The 22,943-nt window shown below is 38.5% G+C and overlaps 2 protein-coding genes across 2 annotated transcripts in view; one reads left to right on the forward strand and one right to left on the reverse strand.

The window, feature by feature from the left end:
- Nucleotides 1–216: 216 nt before the first annotated feature.
- opa3 (outer mitochondrial membrane lipid metabolism regulator OPA3) lies at nt 217–5,103 on the reverse strand. Its single transcript, XM_027135228.2, has 3 exons — nt 4,965–5,103; nt 3,562–3,721; nt 217–1,199 (listed from the first exon to the last, which is right to left on the reverse strand). The coding sequence occupies exons 2-3, from the start codon at nt 3,701–3,703 to the stop codon at nt 868–870; spliced, it is 474 nt and encodes a 157-aa protein (XP_026991029.1). The 5' UTR covers nt 3,704–3,721; nt 4,965–5,103; the 3' UTR covers nt 217–867.
- ppp1r13l (protein phosphatase 1, regulatory subunit 13 like) overlaps nt 5,008–22,943 on the forward strand; it is a 29,327-nt gene continuing 11,391 nt past the window's right edge. The window contains exons 1-6 of the mRNA XM_027135008.2: nt 5,008–5,187; nt 17,747–17,840; nt 19,144–19,262; nt 20,396–20,981; nt 21,651–21,743; nt 21,891–21,970. Of these exons, the coding sequence (XP_026990809.2) occupies nt 17,804–17,840; nt 19,144–19,262; nt 20,396–20,981; nt 21,651–21,743; nt 21,891–21,970 (915 nt within the window). The 5' untranslated portion in view covers nt 5,008–5,187; nt 17,747–17,803. The remainder of the gene's footprint in view (nt 5,188–17,746; nt 17,841–19,143; nt 19,263–20,395; nt 20,982–21,650; nt 21,744–21,890; nt 21,971–22,943) is intronic.

Genomic DNA, 22,943 nt, shown 5'->3' on the forward strand with positions numbered 1-22,943 from the left:
ACAAAATATACCCTGCTTGAATAAAACATAAATAAAATAAATGAATCGCAGTTTCATTGTTTAATATCTCGCATGCAATTCTTTTTAACGTGTTAGTTAAAATCTACGCTAGTGCTTTCTACATATTTTTTGTGCAGAAAAAACTTCAGAAGCGGATAAACGGATAAAACGATGGCAGTCGGTTTTATGTAAATAAAAAAAAAAACGAAAATAAGATATAGTACATTTATTTTATTTTACAATAATCAATATACACTTCTCGCACTGCACGTTCCATCCGTTCTTCAAAACAAACGGTAGCACTACACAGGCATGAGGTTTGTTATCACAAATTTGAGTCAATTTTGTCAAATTTATCATTAATAAAATGATCCCTAGCCTATTTGCAGTCTCCTTTGCATCGCTCGAACACATCAGACTCATTTCAATGGAATAGCTGAGTGCAAAAAAATAGCATCGCTAACCCAACCAAAGGAACTGCACTTTAAGTTCCCTCACTGTGAGCAGCAAACAGTCGATATTAAATAACCGGATTCAGCAAAGAATTAGCTTATTTGAAATGACCTTAAACAAGCTACAGCCATCAAATCAAACTCAGTTTTCTAATGAAATGTTTCTGGTGAGTGTGATATATGAATCATTTGCTCTCCATATATGCAATACTGAACCAAGCCACAAAATGAAGACGTACTAAATCACAGGTTCTGTTGCCCTCTTAAATGTTGATGACAGGTTGTGTGTGTGTGGAAGGATTTTAATTAAGTGTCATTATATATCATGTTGTTGCTTCTTTGTATTGTAGGACATCACACATACAGATTTAGTCTGTCTGTTACACTCAAAGCCACGTGTTAATGTTTATGGTTGTTATTTGCCACTCGGGGCAGACGGCAAGGACAGTAGAAGCCTGTTGACCTCACGAAGCTGAGCGTCTAAAGTTTCTGTGGTCAGGGCAAGCTCTCCGATTTGTGTCTGCAGGCTGCTGATCGTGACATTCAGCTCCTCTTCCTTTCTCCGGCTGTTTGCCGCCTGCCTGCTGTACTCGAGTACGAGGCAGCCGCCGCCGATGATAAAGATGATGGCCTCGCCGAGCAGTTCGGCTCCCAGCTCTGCAGCCGCATCCTCGTTAAGTGGTTTGATGGCAGAGCCACGAAAGCCCATTATCCTCATCTTCGTTTTCATCTCGATCCAGTGGTATGCTTCAGAATGACAAACATAACTAGCTATTAGTACAAACCCCTTTTCAGTCTATGCTTTTATAGGAAAATAACAATAAGACAATAGATATAGGTTTAGAACAAAATTAATAAACCACATTGTTATACCTTTAACCATATATAGTTTACATTACAATGATATGGAACATGTACATCACTATCATCAGGCACCTATAAACTGTTATTTTCATAACAGCTCATATTTTATTGTGGCAGAAAACCTTTTCCTAACAAACAGAGACAAATAAATAAATAAATGTTCAATACTAATGTTATTGTCTTCTGTTCCATGAATACTTTGGACCTCCGCTGAGACGAGGCCGACTCTGTGAGGATCCTGAGGCATCTAGAGATTTACCAGCTCCAGTTAGACTCTGCTATATTAAAGAGGAGATGAAACTCCATGTGGTCTTTGAGGACAACAATCTCCTCATCAATACAACATTTATCAGACTGTATATTTATAATCACACCCTCCAGTGTCACCCAAATGAGGCTGAAGTTCCCCTTTGAGTCTGGTTCCTCTCAAAGTTTCTTCCTTTACCATTCAAGGGAGTTTTTCCTCCCCACAGTCACCTGAGTCACCTCAGACCTGCTCAATGGGGATAAATACAAACACATTTAAATATATCTAATATTAATCTTGATTTTTTTTGTATTCTATTAATCTTTATATTATTCTTTATAATAACCTTTTGTTCTATGTTTATGTTCTGTAAAGCTGCTTTGAGACAATTTTTAATTGTTAAAAGCGCTATACAAATAAATTGTGTGTAGAAAGCGTCACCATATCTTCACCAAATCTATATCGAGTCCAGTTTACATAATCAAAAAGGCGCAGATTCTGTATTTACATTACAAAATGTACAAAAATCTGATATAAAAATTTGGTAGACATTGGATAAATTAAGTATAATTTTTAAATATAGTTCACCTATTATTATTATTCAATTCCATTTTCTACCGCTTATCCGGAACCGGGGCACGGGGGCAGCAGTCTAAGCAGGGACGCACAGATTTCCCTCTCCCCAGTCACTTCCTCCAGCTCTTCTGGGGGAATACCGAGGCGTTCCCAGGCCAGCCGAGAGACATAGTCCCTCCAGCGTGTCCCAGGGGCCTCTTGCCGGTTGGACATGCCCGGAACACCTCCCCAGGGAGGCGTCCAGAAGGCATGCGGAACAGATGCCCGAGCCATCTCTCGATGTGGAGGAGTGGCGGCTCTACTTTGAGCTCCTCCCGAGTGACCGAGCTCCTCACCCTATCGCTAAGGGAGCGCCCAGCCACCCTACGGAGGAAAGTCATGACCATAGGAGAGGGTAGGAACGTAGATCGACTCGTAAATAGAGAGCTTCGCCTTGCAGCTCAGCTCTTCCTTCACCACAACAGACCGGTATATCGACCGGTCATCATTGCAGAGGATACACCGCTCCGCCCTTCCCTCACTCGTGAACAAGACCCCAAGATACTTAAACTCCTCCACTTGAGGCAGGAGCTTTCCACCAACCTGAAGGGGGCAAGAGGTGCTGATTCTCATCCCCGCCGCTTCACACTCGGATGCAAACCATCCCAGTGCACACTGAGGGTCCTGATTTGAGAAAGCCAACAAGACAACATCATCTGCAAAAAGCAGAGACGAAATCCTGTGGTCCCCAAACCGGACTCCCTCCGGCCCCCCTAGAAATCCTGTCCATATAAATAATGAACAGGACAGGTGACAGAGGGCAACCCTGCCGGAGACCAACAAGCACCAGGAACAAGTCTGACTTACTGCCGGCAAAGCGAACCAAACTCCTGCTCTGGTCATATAGGGACCGGGCAGCCCTTAGCACCCCCACAGGTCACCACGAAGGACACAGTCAAATGGCTTCTCCAGATCCACAAAACACATGTGGATTATTATTATTATTATTATTATTATTATTAATGCAATATTTATTTTCTATTATTATTATTATTATTATTATTGTATTATTATTATTATTAAGTACAACTCAATTTCCAATTAATATTCTCAAAAAGAATGTCCCAATATTGTCACAGGACAGAGATGTAACTCCCTAAAAATGTATAATTATTGGTTTATATGATTTCTGTTAGTTTGTCAGTAAAAGGCACTTTCAAATGTTCAACACTCAATGACATCTCGATGGGTAAGTACCCGCCTCTTAGCTTTTCATTGGTTCAATGATTAATCTATAACAGCTTGTTGGTCCAACAACGGTCCTAATTGGCTAAGCGATATTTTACAAAACAATCCTATTGGATGTAAACTGCGCTGTTCTGCTTCCGGCTATTCAATCAACCCTGCTTTCATTTTCAACCTTAACTCTGTAACCGTACTTACCATTTGCCGGAGGACGACATATGTAATTCTTGAAGAATTCACTTCTCCTCGCTCCTGCTTTAATTCTGTTGGCCACTGGTTTGCTGAGCTGACGAACGCCCAAATAGAGCAGCTTTGCAATAGGGAAAGCGCCTACTACCATCTTGGCGGAAGTGCGTCACTAAAGGAAGGCGGGACAAAAAATAGAACTTGCGGTCAAATTAGAAAGCACTTGCGTGCATACTCGTTGCGTTACTATTGCGCAAAATAAGTTTAAAACTGTCCCATAAATACTGTCCTTTAAAATACACTATTCTTTAAAATACCTTCCCAGAGTATGTGTGTGTTTGATCAAGAATATTAAATCATATACATATCAGAGCTCCGACAACATGTGTTTTTTTTTTACATACAATTACGCTTTGCGTTTATATTTGTCAAATCTTCACCTAATCTCCCCCGGAAAATGTAGTCCGTGTTTGTAATGTAGATCGCCGAATTCTGCGCAGAGACTGGTATTATTTAAAGATTTATTAAATACTAAATAATAACAATTATACTGTATAATAATGAATAATAAAAATTAAAATGATATCAAAATAAAAAATATTAATATAACGTCATGATACATATGTATTGTATATTAAATTCATTATTGTTAATGTAAAAATGGTTGAACAAATGTATACAAAACGTCACAATAATAATAATAATAATAATAATAATAATAATAATAATAAAAGAACGAATCTAAACGATGCATTATTATTATTGTTATAATTATCATCATTATTAATATACGATATAGTATTTATATAATAATTGTATTGCTTTTTATCAATACACATACAGTATGATATTATTATTATTATTATTATTATTATTATTATTATTATTATTATTATTATTATTATAATAAAAGTATTCATTCATTCATTAATTCATTCATTTTCTACCACTTATCCGAACTACCTATCTCAAGCATCTTTGGGCATCAAGGCAGGATACACCCTGAACGGAGTGCCAACCCATCCCAGGGCACACACACACTCTCATTCACTCACGCAATCACACACTACAGAAAATTTTTCCAGAGATGCCAATCAACCTACCATGCATGTCTTTGGACCGGGGGAGGAAACCGGAGTACCCGGAGGAAACCCCTGAGGCACGGGGAGAACATGCAAACTCCACACACACAAGGCGGAGGCGGGAATCGACCCCCCCAACCCTGGAGGTGTGATATTATAAGTATGATATTATTATTATTTTCCCGTGGGAATAAGTGTGTAAGTACATTAATAAAACCTCCAGATTGTTTGCAGGCCCTGGGCCTTGTGTACCTGTCACACACACACACACACACACACACACACACACACACACACACACACACACACACACACACACACACACACACACACCTGGGTGGAGTTTGAGAGCAGTGCAGCAGCAGCAGTGGGCAGGACATAAAACTACTGAATAATATCTCTCCAGTAAAGAGGAATCGTCTGCTGTTTTCCTAAAAGGAAGACATGCAGACTGCAGTTTTAATCTGGAGGAAACAGACTACAGCAGTTAACAAGGCTTAGGAGAAGTGTTTCCATCCGTAACAACAGAATTACAGCCGCCGGCTACTTTATAGGGGTAGGTAAAGCGGCGTGATTTTCTCTTTGGGGCTGTTTTTTTAAACAGCGCTGCGCATGCGCACTAACTCATTAACTCACTTTAAAGCTTGTTAAAAGTGGTTATTTACACATGGGTGTGTTTTTTAAATGCAACGCCAGGGTAGAGACATTATTTTGATGTAAAAGTTCACACTAAAAAGTCGGGTTATATGCTATACATCACACATGAGACATTGTGTGTGTGTGTGTGTGTGTGTGTGTGTGTGTGTGTGTGTGTGTGTGAGAGAGAGAGAGAGAGAGAGAGAGAGAGACTGAGTGATTTAGAAAAGTTACATTTCTTACCCAAACTAACAACATAAAACACATAATTGTTATTTCTGTTATATTTGCCAACAATCCAGGAATGTCAGGAATGTTCCAACATTCCAATGACTTTCTGTGTGTGTGTGTGTGTGTGTGTGTGTGTGTGTGTGTGTGTGTGTGTTGTCATGGAACCTTAATGAGAATCAGATGTTAGCCAATCTCAAGGATCCAAAACTGGTCAAATTGCATACTGAAAAAAAGTAGAATTAACTGTTTTATTCTAAAAACTAAAATCCAACCTGGCAGCACAAGTGGTAGCCGACCTCTACTAAAACAAGTGAGAACTTGTAGCGTTCTCTGTAAAACACTTCTGAATCTCAGTGATGTTTGAAAATGATCATGACTATGAAGAAACAATGCACACCAGGGGTGCCTGGTGTTATCGGCATCCACAACAGATTATATGATCTGATATATATTTAAAGTCCGGTATGATCATAGGAAAAATACACAGTATGGTAAGAAGTGAGAGGAAATGCTAACCTTAGAAAAATCAGGAATCCAGCTTCCTATTTACATTTAAGTCAAGTTTATGACAAGTTTAGGACTAAAAACCAAGCAGGTATTGGTTGTGATTGCTCTAAATCGCTCCAGTCTCATCCGTGCAATGGAGATTCCCTCCATTATCCGAGATTGTATTGACAAGTGTCTTACAAACACTATCATTATTATGGAAGTCTTTCTTTAAAAAAATAAAACCACTAAGAACTAACACAGCACTGCACAGTTCAATTATTAAGGATTAAACATGACAGGGCTTGCTGTTGTAGGATATTAAAAGAATCGATACTTGAGACACTTGAGTAAACACTTCCTTATAAATAGCTTCACAATATCTAGGATTATATGTAGGCTTTGATTTAAAAAAAAAAAAAAAAAAAGCAATAACATATTAGTCCAAGTGCGTCAGTTAAAAACTTATTTGTCTTGTGGCCAGCTCTATTGCCAGAGCTGATGTTCAAGCAACACATAACCAACACAAATAATTATTCCAATTAACCAATTATTCCATCAGTTATTTGCATTTGCTTTACACCTCAACACCAACCAGTTTGATTTAGTTAGCCAGGTGTCTAGTGCGATCAAACATTTAAAAGGCTACACATTTCTGATTTATCATAATAAACACTTATGTGAAATGTGAGTCTTCACACTTCGTGTGTTTGTGTCTGAAGCATATAGCAATTCCTTTCCAGTCTCCTAGTTTTGCACTGTCCTAGAATTCTGGTGTTTCAGTACTGTAATTGTATTTCTAAGTCATTAAGTTTGTTAGTATCCTCAATGTCAAGTCTTTCAGCCTCTTTGTTGCCAGTTTTTCTTTCTAAATGATGTGGTGTTAATGCATTTAGACTCACAGTAAGTAAATAAAACTCGGTGGAAATGGATCAGTGCATCAGCTTTGCTTCACTTCCTATCCTTAGTTTCTGCCTGTTCTTTTCTATCTGTTGTAATAACTGGGTTATGATAAAAGGCTATGGATAGAAAATATATATATTTTCCAAAACTATTAGAATTATTAGACCTATTTATTTGTTGAGTTTGCCTTTCAATTTTTAGGCAAGGGAGCTAATCCAGCCAGTGTGGGGCTCACGCTCAGTGCCGGTCCCAAGCCCGAATAAAAGCTTGGTCGTGTCAGGAAGGGTGTCTGGTGCAAAACCTGTGCCCAATCAAATGTGCCACCCAAATGATTAGCGGCGGTGACTCCAAACAGGGAGCAGCCAAAAGAACAACAACATATGCTTAAAATGCGGCAGTTAAAATGGTTATAAACTGAATCAGCCTTGAACACTTGCAACATTGCTGTTGTGCAAACACTTGTCCAACGAAACATGCAGGTAAACCGGCCAGGGTTCAATTCAGATTAAATGACATATGTGAGAGTTCCTTTATACTTTCTAATCAAAACAATTTAGTGCTAGATCACAGTTCCAGATAACTAGAACCATAGAGAGCATTTGTATACACAGTTGTGTATGTTCTTGTGAATTCTAAGCCGAGTCCAAACTTTGCATGCAGTCTGCAAAGGTAAGAGAAAAAACCTTTAGTCATTGTTATGGATAATGTAAAAGGAAGGCAAATCTAGAGGATGTACAGTGATTATACTAATGTGAATTGCATACTAAATCAACGGTAAACATTTCAGGAAAAACAGAGTAGTTTTTGTTTTAAATACATGAAGAGAAACAATTCGTATATTTGCAACCTGTAATACTTCGACAAAGATATCTGAATGTTGCAACAAGCAAACATTGGCCCGGAGCCTAAAGCTTTAAGATCCAGCTGAGCAACATTGCTATGTTGTTTTATTCACCTGCTCAGACATGCTTCTGATGAAAATCTTCTTTGATATTCAATAATTATTCTGCCACACACATACACACCTATGCAAAGTATATATATATACTGGTGCCAAAATGTCAGAACAAACTAATTAAATCCTTTACATCAATAAAGTGAAATATTTTAGTGTGTAGTACATTTTTCTTTTCTTTTTTCTTCCTTTTTTTTAATTCGTGCGTCATTTGGAGGAGGTCCCAAGCCTGGTTAAGGTAGGGAGGGTTGTGTGAGGACGGATAGTTGGCCTAAATCCTGTGCGAATGTCTGAATGAGGATTATCTACTGTTGAGACCCCAAAATAATAAGGAGCAGCTGATTTTTTTTTTTTTTAATTTATTTACAATTTTAGTCCTAAAGACACTTTTTTCCGCAAAAAACAAAACAACAAAAACAAACAAAATGGATTTAAGGAATTTCTCACTGGAAATTTTGAGAAGAGGAAACCCGAGAAGTGGAAAGTGTTATTGTGTCATAAAACCTAACAGCCGATCCTTAAGCCAATAGAAATCCTCATTGCTTAGTCAAATGATTGAAAATTCACAAGCAAGTCCATTGAAGTGTGACAAAAATAAATCATTGCTGAATATAAATATCATGAAATAGGTTGAATAGGTCACAAATTGAATTTTTTTTGGCCTCTGAGAAAAAAGTTGAGAAGAAATAATTCTAATAATAATAATAGCTGTGTGTAAGTAAAAAAAAAATATTGTGGTAATATAAGAGGATGTAAGAGTAACTCGGCTTCACATCCCGCTTCATCGCACTACCCTGTTGTTGATTTCTTATAACATATTTCCTTTAAAGTATAATCGTTCATAATGTTGTGAATGACCTGTTATAGTGTTGTTAAAGGTGGGAAATATAAGTGACCTTCCGTTTCGCCAGTCCTCGTTTACTTTTCTCTGCATTGATGATTAGCAAACTCTTTTTGTGCAGGAGCATCATCGAATTTCTTCAAATTCTTAAGATTCCTAAGAAGTAGTTTCAGAAGAATTACTTGTGTCAGAAATTTGAAACCGATCGAGCGAGTGCGCTGGACGCTTTAGTGCAGAATTATATTGCTTAAACTCCTTTCCATTTCTCACAGCGTTGTGTGTCATTATAGGAAACGTTAGACTTTCTAAGGAAAGGAGCTTCCTGTCTAAGTCTTTATTCTTTCTTTTAGTTTGTATTGTATGCAAATTTTGTATTGTATGGCCTTCCTGAGATCCTTGATGTGGTGTATTGAATTTCTTGTTTTTGTTCTTGACTTGTTTTTCAGTTTTCACTATGGGGGCAATGTGGGTTAGTGTTAGCATGTTTGTCTTAACACCTTTGTTGTTGGCGGTTCGGGGTTTTATTCTTGCCTTCATTCTACCTGCATGGAGTTTGTAAGTTCTTCCTATTCTTCGAGGGTTCATTCCCTGTTCTGTAGCTCTGCTAGTCATGTAACATGTAACCATTTGAGCTTATACCTGCTTAAGCTACATGCTTGCAGGCTGATCGGTATCTCTAAATTGTCTGTCTTGTGTGAGAACGATTGTTCCCTGTGACGCATCGGTTCCCTGTCCAGAGTGTCCAGTGTCCCATTTCATAGACTACAGGCTCCCAACAACAGAGGATGGGGAACGGCTCTAAAAAAACAGAGATTCAACCAACCCATCAAATGGAACCATATGTTTTTGTATGCATGTAGATAATGCAGAATTTCAAATTTGAACATTTCTAATTAGCTTTTTTTGACATGACATGTTTTCTTTTGTGAATTTGGTTCAAGTTTAGGTTTCTGGTTCATATTTTGGTTTACATGGATGATTGGGTCCATGTGTTATTTTGGTCTTTGTGCGCGTTTGATTTTGGCTCTTGAGCTCTGTTTGTGAGTTTTGGTCCATGTGTTAGTTTGGCATGAAGTTCGTGACCTTGCGTCTGAACGCAAGCTTGTAATTTTGGGTGCAAGTGTTTATTTATTTATTTATTTATTTTTTTGATTATCAATTTCTATTCTAAGACAAAAGGCAAAAAGAATGTGCTTACAACAACACAGCACAGCACAATTGCAGTAACGTTAACCAGAGTAATTCACCCTCAAATGATGGTTTGTGAGTTTGGGTTCATGTGCAGGTTTGTGAGTTTGTGTCCTTAAACATAACAAAACACTGCATACTTACAATCTACATACCGGAGGTGGGAGTAAGTCACATATGTGCAAGTCACAAGTAAGTCTCAAGTCATGAATGTCAAGTCAAAGTCAAGTCGAGTCTTTTTTTGGTCAACTCTCAAATTTGCGACTTAAGTCTGACACGAGTCAAGACGAGTCCCCCATCTCGGAGTTATTTAACTCAAGTCCGAGTCAAGTCTCAAGTCATGAATGTCAAGTCAAAGTCTCAAGTCTCAAATTTGCGACTTAAGTCTGACTTGAGTGAAGTCATATGACTTGAGTCCTCCATCTCTGCTACATACAGTACATAATGTATTGTTTTTCATTTTATACTTTGTAAGAATGATCAGAAACATTGCCTTTGTGCAGCAAATAGTAATCATGGTGCAGGTGAACAACATAAGGGGCAACATTATTAAACGTCGCTCAAGTTGAAGATGCTACAAAAAGCCCACCTCATTCCTGTCAGTACAACCGGTTTGCAAATATGCAGGGGTAAAGTTCATGGATCCACAAGTATCCTGAGTCTGAGTTGACTTTGGAAGTGCCTTATTAGTAGCAGTGTTTTGGGTGGAGACTTAGTGTGACTGCTGAGGAATGTTTAGCACATGGCTTTGTGAATCATATGATTCATGGGTCAGATGATGGCCCACAGAAATCGGAGTGAACTTAGCGTTATGCCATTGTGTCGTCATCATCATCATCACCACTTCTAGTTGGAATGCCACTAGCTGCAGGGATGCCAGTCGTGTCTTATCTGATTATAAGTGCTATTGATACTGTCTACAGTCGTGTCTTACTGATTATAAGTGCTATTTTCAGGACTGGCTAGGTCTGTAGAAATGACTGTCGGTGACTCGACTGTTCAGAAATCTAGGGGAAGTTAATTCCACCACCTAGGTGTCAGAACGGAGAAGGGTTTTCATACATACCTTCCACGTACCCTGAGAGATGGTGGGAGCAGTACTGGTGTACAGAGTTTGCATGATTTCTCAATGCTTCGGGTGTTTCTCCAGTTTCCTCCCCCAGTTCAAAGACATGCATTTTTTAGGCTGATGTCTAAATTATCTGTAGTGTGTAAATGGCTGTACGAGTGTGTGCGAGATTATGTTTTGTGATGTATTGTGCTACCTCAACCAAGGTGTTACCTGCCTTGTGTCCCAATTCCTTTGGGATATCAAAGGGTATAGAAGACAGACGGACGGACAGACGGACTGACCGACCCACCCACTCACTCACTCACTCACTCACTCACTCACTCACTCACTCACTCACTCACACTCACACACAGACTTCAGGTCCCCTTATTATTTTATGCCCAGTATTATCACACCCTTTATTGTTCCGTGTTCCAATGTGCTTCTCGATTTCATGGTTTTTGTTATTGTTGTTGCTTTTAGAACCGGAAAATGAATTGAAATGTTAATATTACAATGAATGTAATGCAATGACACGGATCTAGTTAGGTGATCAAGTGCATTAACAGAGACTATTAACAACCATCAACAAGTCATTATTTGAGCACCAAGGAGATCATCAAAGCTACAAACTAAATAATAACTCAATTGATGATGATGATCTATGCTAGCTGTCTGACTGAGGTGATAACTTTGAAATGTGGGCTGTTTTTTGTGACCTCTTTAAATTTGTCTATTGAGACATTTAAACAGGAGTGACCACAGGAAGGTCAGGGTTTAAAACAGTCCACCATGAGAATTCAGACGTATGACGGAGTAGTGATGTAAGCAGGCCAGAAAGTGAATTCTTGCTACTGTATGAAAATTAGTGTGACTTCAACTGGAGAAAAAACACCCTTACCTCAGCCAGGTCTTATTCAGAGGGGTGACTCATACTTAATGTCTCATGGGTCTTTTGTCTCATGTCTTATATTTAATGCCTCCTTTCCTTTCTTCCTGTTATCTCTCACCTTTTGATGAGTAAATGCCCTACCCTAATGTGACCCTCTACACAGATAGTAAGCCTCTTATCGCATGTCTGGTTTCAGTCATTGTGCTTGTGCCGTTGTATTTCACATGAACTTGTCTTAAGCGTGTTGAACTGCAGTGATCTTGAATTTCTAGGAGTAAAAAAACAAAAAAACACTTGTAATAGACACCAATCGGATACCTGTTTAGTAATTATTTTAAAACCACTATAACCACACTTTCTGGTCATGACCGACTCTGGTGTCTTTTAGGATTGAGAATTAAGGGATTTTGTAATTAACAATGGTAGTAGGTTTCACAATTAACATCATTCCTTTGTGTATGTTTTTAGAATAAAAATTCTTATTTCTGGAACTATTTGTTTTATTTGTGATTAACCCTATTCTCCATACATTAAAGCCTTAAAAATGCGACATTAGTAAATTAGACACATCTATAGCTATAATGAAATATACTAGGTCACAAATTAGCTTTTATATATCATATATACATAACAATGAAAGTGAAATGAATTCCTTTACATATTCCAGTTTGTAAGGGGTTAGAGGGTCATGGTAGGGGCAGCCATGATGAGGGCTTTTCTCAAGGGCACAAAAGTGGTAGCTTGTTCGTGCTGGGGCTTGAATCCTGAAATTTCGATTAAAAACCCATAGCTGTAACCATGTGAGCCACCACCGTGCACCACCAATTAGCCTACTAATCGTATTGTGCGAGGGAAATTTATTTAGTATGTAGCAAGTAGATTGGTCTTTTCTACATTTTCAGTCCAGTTATGTTGATCATTCTTGGTAAAGCATAAAAAGTCATTTTCATTCTTAAAAAAAAAGAAAAGAAAACTGTTGACCAGAAAAAGTGGTGCAGTTCTTACTTGTGTCTTATCAGGATGTTTGTACTCTGAATGTATTCTGAATATATTCTGAATATATATATATATTTTTTTTTATTTTATGCACAGTAAAAGATTACGAAGGTGTGTCAAATATTCAACCATTAATACATTTTCAGTATATTCTGCCTAGCCCTGTTTATACTGTATACTGTTTATACTTATACAGTATGTACATTTTCTATTAGGGCCTTTTTACACCTGCTCACTTCATGTGTTTTCTCTGATCCCATAGCTATCTGATTTGTTAAAACTGTTCCATTTACATTAGACCACATAAATGCGTCTTGGCGAAACGGATATCCAAATATATCCAAATATTTTTACCTCATTTCCGGGGTAATTGAAATGGAACACGCTGCATTTTCGCTGGCAGCAGCAGTGCATTTTAAGACCCAACGAGACACCTGGGTGAAAGATCGGAGCCAGCACTGGTGGGAAATCATATTAGTTTCTGGCTTGATGCACGACTCGCGAGTCACCTGCGAGTGACGTACTTGCGTTTGGGAGGATTATAGCGCCGACGTATGTGGCTTGATCAACCACATTCATTTACACCTGTCCAGTTCCATCTGAAATGCATCCCAGACCACCTCCTGAAGTGGTGGAGGGCATTTAACTCCTGGAGGGCATTTACACCTGGTCTTTTTGCGATCGGATAGCTATCGGGTCACAGAAAACGCATGAAGTGACCAGGTGTAAAAAAAAAAAAAGCTCTTAGTCACTCAAAATTCTTGATCTTGATCTTGTGTAAGATTTGGAATTCCGTCCCATTTCAGGATCATGGATTGAAATGAATTATTTAACACAACTGACCTGTGTGTTTTTATCATAAAGTCAGGTATGTTTCAGTGCCAGCTTTTTGCTAATAGTCAAACAGTATCCTAGAGGCCATCCTAGAGACCATTAGCAAAGGTCGGCTCTTATTACACGATTCTTAAAACACAAACAAAAAAGTTGCGTTAATTAATTAACGTAAACTCAAATGATAACAAATTGTGAGGCAATGTTCACTTAGATCGAGCATCATTTTGGCAAATTGTGATGATATATTCAGGGCTTTTCAACACAGAGTTAGGGACTGTTGATTTCTTGATTATGATTGGATAGAAGGTGCTCATTACTTGTTGTCAGAAATAACACCGCTCAAACAGTAGTTCTGGCTGCAAGGCTTATGTCATTGCACTCGTTCTAATATCGAATCGTTTCGATAGGTCATACTAATAACTCCATCACAGAGATGATCCAAATAAACAGACTGGAGAAAGGACACGCTGATGAGGTTATAGGAAAATAATCTCAATCAAGGTGACAACAGTAAATCCTCTTCTTGTCACATCATGTTGAATCACACCACACCATCTAATCCTTGATTATTTAACGAGAACGGTACCTCCCGACATGTTTTATTGCTTACTTATCAAATCTGTGTTCAAAACCTCTTCAGGTCGATTATGAGTTGTTTCCTCTTTGCTGGGTGTGTTAAGGAAATTAAGGGCTCAGAAATTAAGGGTGTAAGAATCTGAGACTTTAGAAGACGAAATCTGAGTCAAGGAGAACAGAAACTTGGGAGGGGCAAGAGGAGAGCCTGGAAAAGAAGATTTGGATAACAAAAGCTTTCCAGAGCTTCCAGCTGCTTTGTTCTCACACACACATGGAGAGAGCGAGAGAGAGAGAGAGAGAGAGCGAGAGAGAGAGTGAGAGAGAGAGAGAGAGAGAGAGAGAGAGAGAGAAATAGGCTGAGTGAATTATTGGGAATGAGAGACGTGAGAAAAGGTTTGATTGATTTATAGTCATTATAATCCTAATCCGTTAATCCCCTCCAGCCTCCCACAGCAAATTTGTGATGAACTCGCCCCCTTATCACTTGTCTGCCCTACACTGGAGCTCAACAGTGGATTGTAATAGAACTGAATTCAAGCCAAATATTAGTCACACAACTGAGCTAGAGCTAGAGCTCTGGAATGACTAATGAATAAATTCAGCACAGAGATTGTGAGAAATACAAAGAAAGGATGAAGAGCTATGCACAAAAATTTGCAATCTGAGCCAAATTCAAACACAGGGAATATGTGTCTGAAATAAGAATCTACATTGAGGTCATGCAGAAGGTGTTGACTCTAAATAGCAGCCTGACAGTATGGTTTTAGTGACTGGAGTATGTGAAACAGACACTGTTGATGTGTGCACTTGTCCAAAACTGATAAGACACTACATCGCTGGAATGCACCGGACACACATTACAGGGCAATATGCGCATACAGAGACATCCAAGACTATTGTTTTCTTCCAACTTTCTGGTAAAGTTCCTTATGTTGGTGTGAGGGTCTGGTGTCCACATCCTTTCGGCTATATTGTGTCTAGAATAACCAGTTCACAGAAACACCTTTTTCAGTGGCGACTGGCCAGACTGGTTTGAACTGACAGCAAATAATAACAGTTTATAACTGTGTTGAGAAGAAAAGCATCTTGGAATGCACAAAATGCCAAACCTTGAGGAGGTTAATATGTTACAAAAGCAGCAAACCACAAAGATTTCCACTCCTGTCAGTCAAAGCTGACCGCCAATTAGAAATCTCATTTTCAGATTTTCAAATCTCATTTGAGATTTCAAATTCAAACACAAATTTTGGAGTGAAGCAGGTTTTCCTGATTTGTATATCATGCTTTTAGTAAGGAAGTACTATTTACTTTAAGCCACTTGCTTCAGACAGATACATTTAATAGTTTAGTGCAGGGGTGGCCAAAAAGTCAGAGACCAAGAGCCACATTTTTTACTGTGTTACTGCAAAGAGCCACATCATACACATGGGCACACATGAACATCACCTTCTTTTTCCCCTGCCATTTTGAGAGCAAACTTGACACAAATTGTTTACTCAAATGATCTTTCTCCTACTGGGAAACTTTTAGGTATTTTCATCCCACACACATGCACGTTTGACGAAAATACCGTATTGAACTCAAGCAAAGCGAACACGCGCATTAAAAAACACAAATACAAACTTCCGTATGAACGTAAGAGCCGCATGAAACCGGGCAAAGAGCCACCGCATGCAGCTCGGGAGCCGCGTGTTGGCCGCCCCTGGTTTAGTGGCACCAGTTTGCTAGCCAGTAGCTCATGCTCTACTATACTACATGCTAGGAATAGTCATTAATGACAAATCATACTGTTATAAATGATGAATTCTATCCATGATCCCCTTCTCTTAACCTTGCGCTAAGAGTCATGTTATACTAACGTTCGTAGTAATTGAAACCTTATTCCCATGAATAGCGTAAAAAGTACCCAGCGTTAGCCAGCGTGAGTCTACCAGATGGTGTCTTGTGCTGCAGGTGGAAGAATGAGTGTACAGCAACATCAGTTTCTACAGGTGTTTCAGGTTATGGCTGCTCTTGTCTGGACTTGCAGATCCACCCAGTCTAGGTGCAAAAACCATGGAGTTCAAAGCACTGCTAATGAGTAGCGCGATCACGTGAGTACGTCAGGCTGTACCGAGGAGTCGGAAGCTTCATAAATCACAGATTTGAGTTCAGTAGGCACTTTTTAGGATTCATGATTGCATGAGTGCGTGGCGTAAGAAGGATGGAGTTAAGCTCAGGGACTGAAATAGAGACTTGTTTGAACTTGAACTAGTTTTTGTTTCTGAGGTCACAAAATGAATGGGTGCCTGAGTTGGCTTTGAGCGTACAGTCCTTGGCAGGGTGAGGCCGAGAGCTAGAGAGAGAAGAAGGAGGATCTGTTTGCCACACTGATATTGCACAGCTAGACAGGTCCATGGATTTACAGTATACTGGAGAAGGTCCAGAAACACAGTGATGAATAGAAAGCAGTTTAAACAAAGCTGCAGTAGTAAACCGTTTAATAAATGTCTCCTGAAGCCTGAAACAGACTTTTTATACTTCTACTTTTCTAAGAATGCCATCTGACCTCCATGCTATGATGCGTTCTCTTTAGGTCAAACCATTTAGTTTACATGGGAAGAATTGTGACATCTCTGACTTCTATTGTAGCTGTGGGTGTTCTGAGCAATGGCTTTATCAGCTTTGCATATATGGATCCTGATATTTAATCCCATTCTTCCTGATCAAATTTCTCACATTGTGTCAGATTAAAATGGACTCTATTAATAAACAACATTTTTTTTTTTTTTTATCTTTCCACACATTTTGAAACAGGTTCAGGTCAGGGCTTTGACTGGTCAATTCTTTAGGTTCTTGGATTTAAACTAGCATCTTGTTCTCAACCATGTCCCAGTTTTTCAGTTCCCCTTCATGGAAAGCACTCCCTTAAAAGGATGCTACTGTACCACCATCATGCTTCACCATAGGGATGCTGTCCTGGATGATGAGCAGTGCTGTATTTGAATCCTGGTCTCATTAAGCAATAACGCATTTTATATAATAGAATGAAATATAGCTTTATTATAGTTTACTTATTTATAGTCTTCTTCAGTGTGCGTTTTGGTACTCTAAATGGAATATTATATATCATCGATAATTTCACTTATGGCTTTCTGGATCGTCTGGGACTCGGTAGCGCTGTGTATAGTGTATAGTGTCTCTCAAAGTAAGCCATTTTCTTTCCATTTCTTTCCACTATAGGAGGGCCCATTTGTTTAAATAACCAATAATTAAATAATAATGCTTGTTGCCAGGTTGTTTAACTAAATTATCGGTTCACAACAACAGGAGTAAATAAGTATGTAGTCATGTTGTTTTATATTTATGAATAATTTTGTGACTTGTACTGATTTTCTTCCTACGTCAATATTGTGCTGTTTTGTGTAGATTCATAACACATAATCTCAATTAAGTATTATCTAAAGGCATTGTTGTTTTCTTTCAGGTTTCTTTCAGGAAAAGGCTGTCTGAACTGAAGTGTTTATTTGTTTTTTTAATCTCCCAGGAGGTGTATTGAATTCATCAGAAGTGGTGCGGAAGCATCCAGAAAGAGCCTGAAGTCATGTCCTCCAACAACAACTTTAACAGCAACTTGCTGTGTGAGAAAAAAAACTCATTGTCTTCATTATTTTTATAATCCTTTTCCTACTGATCCATGTTTACCAGTGCAAATGACACATTTCCGAGGAAGTGAAATGAAATAAGTATTGCGTTGCATGCCAAATAATACTGCAGCATTCGGTAAAGAAGAATTCATTCCATTTCAGCACATTAATCTGCCATGACTTGCTCCTCAGCACTTACGTTTTTACTTCCAGTTATGTGTGTAATGAAGTTGGTTAACCACTTACAGTAACTAGACCAATGTTAGATCCGATTAAGTGGTTAATAATGTTAGTTCTAGTTACATTCATTTATATATTATTTATGTATTTATTTGAATATACTGATTTTACTGTTGCAGATACCTTTCTTACAGCTTAAACTGATTTAAGACTTTGATGAAATATTGAAAATGCATTGTCCTTAATTAATGCTTGTATGCCTGAAATAACAGCAATGATAATAATAATAATAATAATAATAATAATAATAATAATAATAACTTCAGTCTTATATTGTAATGTCCAAAATAAAATAGATAAATAGAATAGATAAATAAAAGAATAGAACATTATAGCTACATTATGCAAATATCTAAATTACAAATAAATAGATAAATAAATAAATTAATATATAAATATAAATCTGTTTTTTAATCTAGATTTGTTGTGGTGTCTGGAAAACCCCTTCTTCTACTTCTTTCTCTGCTTCTTCTCTGCTTCTTCTTCTTCTTCTTCTTGACTGTTCATGATTGTTGACACTGTAAAAGGGTTAATCGTGTTAATTCCTATTCAAAGTTCAATACAGTGTGTTAAAAGTCTTTTAACGGTTTACACCAAGCTTTTCCTACTGCAAGTCAGATAAAGATAAAATATGACGTAATAGGCCACAGGCTTTCGGTTAAATTTATTAGAAATAGACCATGATTACATCACTGTTTACGTTGATTAGCTTAACATGTGAGTTTCTGCTGGATGCGTGAATAGTTCTGGAGGTAAAGGTTTTACAGAATTTACTCACCAGCTCTGTTCCTTCACTCCCTCAACTAATACATCTGAACTCAGTTAACAGTAGTTATTATGCCAGCATTCCTGGTTTGTCCCTGTCTTTGACCCAAAGTCTTGAAAACATTAATGTGGGCCTTTAAAAAGGGGGGAAACAGGAAGCGCTGATGATAACATCCATTGTTAAAGCTAGGAAATTTATTTTAAGAATGAATGCTGAGATGTGCCACGAGTGCTCTGTGTTGTGTAGTTTGGGCATGATTTTATTGACGGTCTGTGTTGATTTCACCTGTAGTCCAGTCCATCACGGATGATCTGAACGCGTCACTGGCGACGGCGGATGAGCTCTCTCGTGAGTTTAGTTCCCTCATGCAGGATATCTCCTCTAACAGTAATGGAAGCTCTACAGCACAGGTAACTAATTAGACTTATTCACAACCAACTGCTCTATTACACTGGTTTATTATTATTATTATTATTATTATTATTATTATTATTATTATTATTATTATTATTATTATTTTAATTAGAAATTATCCTTGGCAGTGTTTAGATCAGGATCATTTTTTTCATATGCAGACAGGGCAGAATGGCAGTTACGTAAGGAGAGCATGCATTATGTCAGTTAGCTCCACCTAAGACATATGTGTTTGTATTTAACTACATAGTTTCTGGCTGGCATCAATTCCTACAAGGTCTCAAAATGAGTGCTTCAAAAACAGTGAGATAAACCAGTTAAACATGTAGGTGAAGTTGTTTGAAGGGGTGCAGATCTAGGCCTGCATAGTGTATGCTGTAGTTGTATTTTTATTAGCTTGTGATCAGAACATACTATACACTAGGGTTTGTGTGATCTATTCAGACTCTTAGCAATATTTACCAAAACTAAAGCTGTGAATTAGAATGTAGAGCTAATTATCATTAGCTCTGTGGATTATTTTTCACGGAATTGACTCTCATGTGGTGTGTCCGAAGCATGGGGCATTTTATTTTGTGTGCTGCTGTTAGTTGTTCTATCAAAGTAGCATAATTCTCGAAAAGTGTTTTACAACCCTGGGTTCTCCACCCTGTCGAGGAGAATTACATTTCATTTACAGTATTAAGCAGATGCCCTTATCCAGAGCAACTTACATTTTATCTCATTTTATACAACTGAGCAATTGAGGGTTAAGGGCCTTGCTCAGGGGCCCAGCAGTGGCAGCCTGGTGGATGTGGGAATCAAAAGCACAACCTTCCAATTAGTAGACCAGCACCTTAACCACTAGGCTACCACGTCCCTGTTTCGTTGATTTCTATCATTTTTTTTGTCTAGTTCTACGTACAGTCAATATCGTAACTTGGATGGAAGCCAAATTGCTTCTTTACTTTAGACCTTAAAGATTCGGGAGTATTTGATATATTAGTAAGATATGATTTTCAGAGAAGATTGTGTAGGTTTGATTATGTTATGTAATTTATTATATAAACACACTGCAACTTACTCAACTGAATTACTCAACCTTGCTCAAGTGAAATCATGAATGTACTCTTATGCCCTTTTATGATAGAGCTCCAGCTCAAAACCACAGGACAACATCAGCTCCATTCAGACTGGCACCAACACCAGTAGTGTTTCCACTGCCAGTATCAGAGATGCAGGTGGAAGTGGCAAGAATAGAGGCACCATGTCCTTCCCCCAAACCACACCGCCCATCAGAGTTTCAGAGCCCAGCATTCACTCATCAGACTCTTTCTTTACCACTAGAGAAAAGCCCTCCCCAAACTCCCAGGTCTATCAGTATACCTCTACACAACCTCGAAACACTCGCACTGAGCCTGTCTACTCACACGGAACATTGACGCCCCCAAATCAGTCACCACATACCCCACGCCGGTTATCACCAAACCCAACCAGGTCACATGAGCGGAACCTGAGTGGCTCATTCAACTTTTCTGAACTCACACCTACCTTCAAATATGAGCAACCATCTGTTCCTAGCATGCTTCAAGTCTTAACCAATCCGGTGGCATCGATTGACTCACCCACCAGTGGACGGAGATCACCCAGGCTGGACAGAGTTCCTTCACCTGGACCTTTCAGCCAACCTATGGCGAGCACGTTGCCACGCAGTTTCACTCCATTTAAAACTACAGGTAAAAATGCACAGCAAATCTTTTTCATTATTTGGACAAATACATTGCTTAATATGTCATAAGACCAATGTAGACAAATTTCCCTTGTAAACCAGTATAATAACAGAAGACGCCATGTGTTCAACCCTAACTTGCATCTTTTAACAGGAACTAATTTTATATACAATTTAAATCATTTTTGAAATGAAATTACTCACTAATGTTCCTCACTAATTTATTAATTAATGACCTGAGGAGAATGAAATGCAAGAAATCACCAGATGCAGTGTGGCAAAATCTTAGCAAAGTCTTCTTTTTATTATTTGATTATGTATTTATTTATTTATTTATTTATTATTTTGTGATTTAGTTTTTTTTTTTTTTTTAAAGCACTGTGAATCACACCTGTAGCGTAGCTCAGGAAGGAGGAACCAGGTCAAACGTTAAAGCACAAAACAAACAAGATTTCTCTCAGAATTTCAGTCTAGCGTTCAAAGAGCTTTATTGTTTATGGTTGCATACTTGTGCAGTGTGTGTGTCTGTGTGTGTGTGTGTGTGTGTGTGTGTGTGTGTGTGTGTGGTGAGTCATCATGCTTGTATGAAGGCAACTTAAATGTGTCAAGGTTTTTTGAGTTAACTGACTGTCTATAATCCCTCTTTAAATTCACTCTCACTGCCGTCGTCTCTCAGATGACGGCGTACAACGGCAGAGCGGCTCTGGAAAATGGAACGAGACAGACTTGGATGTTTCTTATGAAAGAAAACCACACCACACCTATGACAGTGAGTCTGCACAGCAGATAAGAACCAAATCTGCCATCAGTGTCCTGGAACAAATCTTTAACCTTGACAAAGATAAACTAAGCATACGATAAGCACTAGGTATAGAACAGCAGATTGTGCACTTATTTTGACCTCCTTCCATTCCAGAGAATGATTGGATCAGACCATCTTTCACCAGCAGCAACTGGAGAGAGTCCAATCTGGACTCACCCGCTGTACCTCGAAAGGTACGGTATGTGTTCATGAGTGCATATATGCCTGTGTATTTGCTTGGTCGTGCGTGCATGTTAGTACGTACGTATTTTTCATATTGGATGAATAATGTATAATTGTACTTGTGTTTTATACAGTTTTATACAGCTTCCAACCTTCTAGGAATAGATTCATACAACTTCTGAATATCTTTTACTGCAATTGTGTATCATTCATTCATCTAGCAGAATATCTTCTAGCTGCTTCAGAGAGGTTGGGGCAGGGAACCTGCTTCTCATGCTTCTCTCCAAAATTTCCAAAAGTATATCAATGATATTGATGATATGAAGTCAGACGATTAGGCCGGCCAGGGCAGATGTTGAAGTTCATACTGGTGCTCCTCAAACCAAAATTGAGCTGTTTTGTCTGTGTGTATGGGCACAGAATTGTTTAGAATTTCCAGATAGGCTAATTATGGGGCCAGCAGAATACCAAGATATGGCCGGCTAAATCTTCACAGATCCATCCCCCTGTTTGGTAGCTGGAATCACATAGTCCATGTTTTACGCTTCCTTGGCGGTTCTTCATCCATAAGCATGACCTACTATTGGGAATAATGTAAATGATGACTCATCAGACCATATTACTCGTTTCCAGTCTTCAGCTGACAATGTTTTATGAACATGACACCATCCTTTTTGCATTTTTGCATTGGTGTCTGTGATTAATGGTTTAGCTATTGCAACTTTTCCATGGATGTTGGCTTTGTGACCTTCTCTGCAGGGTCTTTAAGTTCTACTAAGTTCTATTAAGTTCTGCTGTCACTTTTGCTGCAGTAGTCTCTGTTGTTTGGACACAATCCTTCCGGTCCTTATTGTTTTCTTTTCTTTTCGTCCACTATTCTCCTTCGCTGATAAAGTCCTGCCATGCTTTGTATACGCAATCATAATCGTGGAGAATGTTTCTCTTGAAACACCAAAGAGTTTTGTTGTAAAGGTCACAGAAGCT

The sequence above is a fragment of the Tachysurus fulvidraco genome, chromosome 13 (assembly GCF_022655615.1).
Source record: "Tachysurus fulvidraco isolate hzauxx_2018 chromosome 13, HZAU_PFXX_2.0, whole genome shotgun sequence".
Lineage (NCBI taxonomy): Eukaryota > Metazoa > Chordata > Actinopteri > Siluriformes > Bagridae > Tachysurus > Tachysurus fulvidraco.